The sequence below is a fragment of the Equus caballus genome, chromosome 12, assembly GCF_041296265.1.
Source record: "Equus caballus isolate H_3958 breed thoroughbred chromosome 12, TB-T2T, whole genome shotgun sequence".
NCBI classification, from domain to species: Eukaryota; Metazoa; Chordata; class Mammalia; order Perissodactyla; family Equidae; genus Equus; species Equus caballus.
Window position 1 is genome coordinate 43,311,541 of NC_091695.1, and position 6,996 is coordinate 43,318,536.

The window sequence follows — 6,996 nt, forward strand, 5'->3', positions numbered from 1 at the left end:
ATGGAGGATACTGTCTGCCTGCCCGTCTCACGGTTATAGGGTTGGACGAGACAAAGGGCAGAGAGCCCGCATAGCCTGTAAAGTGCTCTGCACGTATCTCGCTGGGGGACACATGGGAGTCGGACGCACCTGGGTTCGAGGTGTTGGTTCTGTGTTATGTCTGCTGTATGAGCCTGTGTGAAAGAACAAACTATCGAATGACGCCTCTTAAAGCATGGTAAAGGGAGACCGTTCAAGGTGGGCACTACCGCAACAGGGGCAGGGGCCACTGCAGTGGGCCTTCGCCGTCGGGGGAGCGATTGGGCCCAACTCCAAATACAGCGAGAGCAATGGGGATTTCTAGCCATGGCGCAGGGTCGGGGGCGGTGGATGGACATAGCTGAGACGAAACCTCAGGGCTCAGGGGATTCTGGCTAAACTGACCTGACAGGATTCCTGCCGAAGACAGGCCAGGGCCTCAGATGTCTCCTGTCTGACGGGGGTGGTGGGGCGAGGACCCCGTTCAGATATCCAGGGAGATCGGACATGAAGTGTGGGATTGTTGCTAACACTGGATTTTTCAAGGATGTGCACAGGTGAGAAGGTTCAGGAGCCTGACCGATGTTGGGTCAAGGATCTTTGTCCCTTGGGCAAGTTACTAAGCTTCCTTTCTGACGTCTGTGAAAGTGGAGGTGAAGTAGCCACGGCACAGTTTTGTCGTGAGGCGTGAGTGGGAGCAGGTGTGGCAGTGCCTGGCACACGGAGGTGTCGCCTGCTTTTGTGCCTTCAGTCTGTCCATCAGTGCGGCGGAGCTGTCGCGGGGAGTGAGACGGGCAGCGCGCTGTCCTGGGGCTCAGGCTCCTGGGCCTCGGCAGCGCTGCCGAAGCAGTGAAGAAATTCAGACTGTGTAGACGGCAGTAAGTGCTGTGAAAAACCAGGGGGTTTGAAGGGAGAGGGGATTTCTTTAGGATCTAAAATATCCAAAGTTTAGATCGAGTGGGCAGGGACGCCTCCCTGGGGAGGCAGCTCTCACGCTGAGGCCAGAGGCAGGCTGGAGCCGCCCCAAGGGAGGCTGGAGCCGCCTGCCCGCAGGGAATCCCAGGGGAGCAAGCTCGGGGGTGGGAAAGAGCAGGGCCGGTGTCAGGAAAAGGAGCTCCTGTGCCTCCTTCCTCCCCATTCCCCTTCTTCTGCCTTCGCCTCCTTCTCTTTCTGCTGTGATGGTCGTTGAGTAGCAGGGAAGGTAGGCGCTGGCTGGTGGCTTTTCCAGAACCATCACTGACAGTGTCCTGGTCCCTGAAGAAGATGAAGTATTCTCGGGTGGTGAGAGGCCTGCCTTGGAGCTCGAATTCCAACCCCATCCTCCCTTGCCCTCCCGTCTCCTGTCACTTCCCTTCGTGGTCTTCTGCTGACTTGCCGAAGGGACAGTGCCAGGAAGGGAGGAAATCCCACACAGCCAGTTATGCCCCAGTGGCCTCACAGTTCCAGGCTTCCCCGGGGACCTGGGGACCAGCCCTTTACCTCGACCTCCTTTCCTGTCCAGTTTAAGCTTGTTTTTAATGGAACTGCTGAAACCAGGCAGATAGAGAAACGTCAGATGACTTTGTAGCCTGTGTACCTATTGTGTCTGACACCTCCTTTCAAGAAAACATCAGCTCTTTTTCCCCTTGGAGCTAAAATTATCCCTGGGCTAGAAGTGCCATAAATAAGAGAAAGTCGCAGGTCAGCATCCATTGGCTCTCCTGGGGCGGCGCTGCTCTGGAGCTGCCAAGGTGTCCGCCTCTGCCCCACTTAATCTCCGGCCCTTGGCTGGGTTTGCCAGGGCTCTGCTTCCTGGGTGTGTGCACACGTGTGCAAGTGTGCGTGTGTGTATGTGCACACACACTTCCTTCATAACGCTTCCTCCCTCTCTGCCTGCCTCGTCCCCCCAGGACTTTTTATTTGCTTCTCTCATGGTGACTCGGGTCTTTACCCTCTCCTGGCTTTGTCCTCAGATATCTTGACCCTCCACTCCCACACGAACCAGTCTGTGCGACTAGAGGGAACGAGGAGTCACTGAGCCAGCCACCTCCTCTCGCCCTCCCAGAGCCTCGGGGTCCCCTCTCCACCCCCTGTGTGGCATGCAGTAGGGAACTGAGCGCAGAGCACCTCTCCATTATTATTCCCCTTCTCCAGGAGCCCCAACAGCCCATATGGGGACGTGATTGGCCTCCAGGTGGACTACTGGCTGGGCCACCCTGGGGAGCGGAGGAGGGAAGGTGACAAGAGGGACGCCAGCTCCAAGAACACCCTCAAGAGTGTTTTCCGCTCAGTGCAGGTGTCCCGCCTGCCGCATGGTGGGGAGGCCCAGCTTTCCGGCACCATGGCAATGACTGTGGTTACCAAAGAGAAGAACAAGAAAGGTGAGTGACCTCTGAGGCCGGGGACAGTCAGGGCCACCAGCCCCCCCGTCTCCTCTCTCAGGGCCACCAGCCCCCCCGTCTCCTCTCTCAGGGTCACCAGCCCTCCCCGTCTCCTCTCTCAGGGTCTGGGACAGAATCTGCTTCTGGGAAACCTTGGATGAGGGCAAAGCAGCACATGGATCATGTGGTCCAGTCTAGGGTCCCGCGGGGGTCCTGTCTCACCTGTGGGACAAAGCCATTCCTGCTGTAATGAAGGAAACTGAAGTCCCCAGTGAGTCACTGGTCCCTGCCTGCTGAGCGTCAGCACCTTAGGGGCCCAGGCAGTTAGCACTGCCACAACGAAAGAAGTCTTTCCAGCCACTGCCCTCAGGGGTGGACTGTGTGGCAGAGGAGGACATCTCCATGCCACATCACCAAGGTCACCATGGCCCCATGGATCAGAGCGTTTGCACCCAACCCTGGAGGCCACTCAAGCCTTTGTGAGCAAAAGGGCATGTAGTTGCTTTCTAAGAATTAAAGGGAATACAGCCCATTCCGGATAAGAGGCGTGGCTTCAGGCAGCAGAGGGAGAGTTGGGGGTCCTGTGCTCTGGGCGAGTGAGGCAGGAATCCCCACACCCAGGCCATGCTGGGGCACTGCTTGCCACTGTCGGTTGCACTTGTAAACCCACAGATCTGGCTGTGCATCTGCCCCACAGGCAGGCCGGGGGGGGCTCTCAGGCCCCCACAGCCCCCCAGCTCTCAGGAAGTGGGCTTCCTCTAGCTGCTGGCCTCTCCCTCCTCCCGGCACTCCCAAAGCAGCTGGGCCTCTTTCTGTTCGTGCCTCTGCTCCACAGGGGCACCTGGGGGGCAGGCAGGGCTGTATCAGGCCTGCAGCCAAACCTGCGACTGCACCCCAGAGGCTTGCCTAGGGTGGGCCTCTCAGGTCGGCAGGGCCCTCCTTCTTTCCTCTTCCTGGGTGGGAGGGGAACGAGGGGCGCTTACGCCGATGTCCCCATCCCCAGGCAGAGCTAGTACACACACTGCTGCACAGCCCCGCTCCCAACCCCAGAGACACAGCCTCACGCGGGCGCGCGAGTGCGCTAGTGCGCAGGAAGGAGACGTCCCACAAGCTGCCTAGAACATTCAAGCTAGACAGGACTTCAGAGACCATCTGGCCCCAGGTCCTCGTTACGCAGATAAAGATATCGAGGCCCAGGGAGGGGAGAGGAGCGGGAACTTAGCCAAGGTCAGGAGACCAGTGCTGGACAGGGCAAGAACTTGAAGATCCTGATACACAGCCCAGAGCTAGAGAGCAGGGGAGGAAAGACTGACTTTCTCCAAATCACCTCCCTTTCCCACGAAGAGAGGGGGCGGTGTGGGTGGGGGAGGAGAGGGGTGGCTGCACCTCCAGAGGCTGTGACTGACTGGGTTCCTGCTTGCTTTCCAGTTCCCACCATCTTCCTGAGCAAGAAACCTCGAGAAAAGGAGGTGGATTCTAAGAGCCAGGTCATCGAAGGCATCAGCCGCCTCATCTGCTCAGCCAAGCAGCAGCAGACCATGCTGAGAGGTGCGGGCTGGGCGTGGGAGGAGGGGCGAGAGGCAGGGCGGGAGAAGGGGGACAAGGGACTGTGGGGCAGGGAGGCGATGGCCCTCCCCGAGGGACCCTGGGAGTTGGCCTTAGCAGCCCTGGTCACCCCTGCCCCTTCCCCTGTCACCCCTAGTGTCCATCGACGGAGTCGAGTGGAGTGACATCAAGTTCTTCCAGCTGGCGGCCCAGTGGCCCACCCATGTCAAGCACTTTCCAGTGGGACTGTTCAGTGGCAGCAAGGCCACCTGAGGGCCCTGTCTCCTGGCCACTCTCCCTCCTGGCACTGCCACCAGCCTCACCGCCTGTGGGCAGGGGGAGGCCCGCAGGCCCGGGCCCAGCACCCCTTTCCTGGCCTTGGGGCCTAATATCACTTGCCCAGTCCTGAAGGACACTGCCACTGGGGATACTGCTCCCCTCTCCACTGCTCAGTCCCATCCCTGGGCAGCCCCCTCCCTCCCTCTCTCCTTTTCCTCCTCTCCCTCCTGCTCCAGGCCCAAGGCATGTTGATTTTGCCTTCTGGTGCCGTCCCTGGAATTGAGTCCTCTGGGCCTTCCTTCACCTGACTTCCAGCCTCTTCCCCTATGTGGCACCGGTTCCCTTCCTGGAAATAGGAAACCTGGAATCCTGGCCCCCAGCAGGGAGCCCAGCCCGCACCTCCCCGCCACCTCTCGGTTTCTAAAGCCCAGCTGCCTGCCACGAATGGGGGCCAGGGCCACTTCCCACTACTGCGTGGTTCTCCCCGTGGAGGGTGAGAGGGTACCCTGAGCCCATGGGACTGTGTGCCCCTTCACAGTCCCAGGACCAGCTCCCTGCTCCCTCACCCCCAGGATAGTGTTTCTATGGTGATGCCATGTATTTCTGAGATGGAGGGGCCTTTCCGGCCCCCCATGCACGACTTCCTCACCACCCCTGGTCCCCTCTAGATGTTGCATATGTCCTTGAGCATTTCTCTGGTTCTCTGCACGGCCAGTCTCTTGGTGGTTCCGTGTGATTCGCCTGGGCACCGGTCCCTGTCTTTGTGGCTCCTCCCTTGTGGATGATTCTCCTCCCTCTGCCTCCCACCCGCTCCACCCCAGCACGGCTCTGCCTCTTCCTGAAACTCTGGACTCGGAGAGATGGGAGGCAGACCCCCACCAACATATTGTCTGTGACCCGCCAGCCCCTTTGTCTCCCCGTTCCCACCGTGTCCGTTTGTCTCTCTTTCCGTGGTCTGTTCTTCCTGTCCTCATTCCTGGGCTCCTGGCCTAGGCAGACACTCCATCCTCCCAGCCAGGTCTCTCTCCAGCAGGCTCCATCCCCTCCGTCTCACCTCGGCTCGGGGTCTGAGCCCCTCCTCAGCCTCGACCACCAGCCTTCTCAGGACAGGCTGAGCACACAGGTCGAGATCCCAGCCGCGGCCCTCCATCCCCACCAGCACCTCCAGAGCTTTCCCGGTGCCCTCTCACCCCTTCTAGAAGTTTTTGCACAGAACTTCATTTTGAAAAGTGTTTTTCTCATTCTCCATACTTCCCCAAACTCCTCCAGCCCTGACCCTGGCTCAGCCCTGCTGTCCAGAGCGTCTCCTGGGCCGCGCTGCTCTCTCGGGGCCGGAGAGAGGGGTGGGGTGGGAGGGACTGAGTGGATGTTGGATTTTTCATTCAATAAACTGGTGATTTCTTACCAACTAGCAAGCCTTGGGCTTCTGTGCCTCTCACTGTGACACAGGATCTGTCCAACCCCCTCTCCTCTGCACAACATAGCCAGCTCTGCTCCAAATCAACTAGGAACTAGCTGGAAAGAAGTGAATTCCCATTTTCTTAATTATAGAAACAGAAGCAAGAAGATGTCTTGCCCAGTATGAGGCAAGCGGAGGTCAGAAACAGAAATAACACCATTCCCACACCAAAATCCTATTTTTCTCCAGGACTCACCATCCCCAAATCTTACCTCCCAAGCCAGTGTCGTGTCGAGGGCAGTTTCCGCTCTTCTGATTGAAGACTAGAACTTGGCTTCTCTCCCCCTACTAGGTTGATGTCTTGCCGTAGTTTCTGGAAGTTGGTGAAGTCTGAGGCCAAAGCGGTCTTTGCCTCTGCAGGTGGAGGAGGTGGAGCTGGGACCCATCGCTGAGTTCACTTTCCTGCCCGTCCTTAACCTTAGAGATGGCAAACAGTCCTAGCCCCTGCTCCCGGGGGCCTGGTCCTTCCTGCCCTCCCAGGACAGGCCTGCACACCCAGCCTCCGCCCGGGAAGAAGTGCCAGAGGTGGGGGCTTGCATGGGGGGACTTGGTGTCCTCGCCCTGCAGGACATAGCCACAGAGGAGTGGACAGCCAAGTAGAGCAGGCTGTCACAGGCTCCCCAAGCCCTGTGACCAAATGACCTAACGGAGGGACGCTTGGACCCCAGCTGTGTGGCCCCGTACAAACTCTGAGTCTGGAGAATGGAAATCATGCCTACCTCCCGAGGGAGAGGATCCAGTGAGATCTGTGAAAGTGTCCCAGAAATGCCATCTGCATGTTAGTTACCGAGTGAGGTGTACACTCTGGTCGATAAGAGGAAACACCAGGAGAAGTCAAATCGTGTCTGAGGTGAACTAGCGAGGAGACAAGCGTTGCCTCTGGGCAGAGGGAAAGTGCCCACGACAGGTCTTCCCAGGAGGGCAGGGGCTGTGGGGACCCTGGAACTGGTGGCATCCCAAACGGGAGGGTGGGGGACAAGTAGACTCGGGTCTCAGCTCCTTGCCGTCTCAGCTTCCAGCTCAGAACCGAGAAGAGGGAGCAGTTGATGGGAGATGAGAGTGAGGAGGAGGCCTGAGCTCCCAGCCTGCCTGCCTCTGACTCCAGGCCTCGGCCTCCCGCCTGTGGCAGTCAGTGTCCCCGCTCCCACCCATGGGGTCCTCCCACCTTCAGGGCTTCGCTCCTGCGACTCCCCTCTCTCCTACATCATCAGCTCCCCCTCTCTACCTGCTCTTTCACGTCCACGTGCAAACTCACAGTAACCATGTTAAAACCAAAAATCTCCCCTGGTTCTGGATTTCCTCTGGCTGCCACCCCTCCTCCTGCTCCCCTTACAG

General features: G+C 58.9%; 1 protein-coding gene across 4 annotated transcripts in view; it reads left to right on the forward strand.

Annotated features, from left to right (window-relative positions):
* The window catches only part of PACS1 (phosphofurin acidic cluster sorting protein 1), a 132,589-nt gene extending 126,976 nt beyond the window's left edge, over positions 1 to 5,613 (forward strand). For all 4 annotated transcript variants that reach the window (XM_001917268.6, XM_023654487.2, XM_070230203.1 and 1 more), the window contains exons 22-24: positions 2,152 to 2,378; positions 3,807 to 3,926; positions 4,081 to 5,613. In XM_001917268.6, the coding sequence (XP_001917303.2) occupies positions 2,152 to 2,378; positions 3,807 to 3,926; positions 4,081 to 4,196 (463 nt within the window). In that variant the 3' untranslated portion in view covers positions 4,197 to 5,613. The remainder of the gene's footprint in view (positions 1 to 2,151; positions 2,379 to 3,806; positions 3,927 to 4,080) is intronic.
* Positions 5,614 to 6,996: the final 1,383 nt, after the last annotated feature.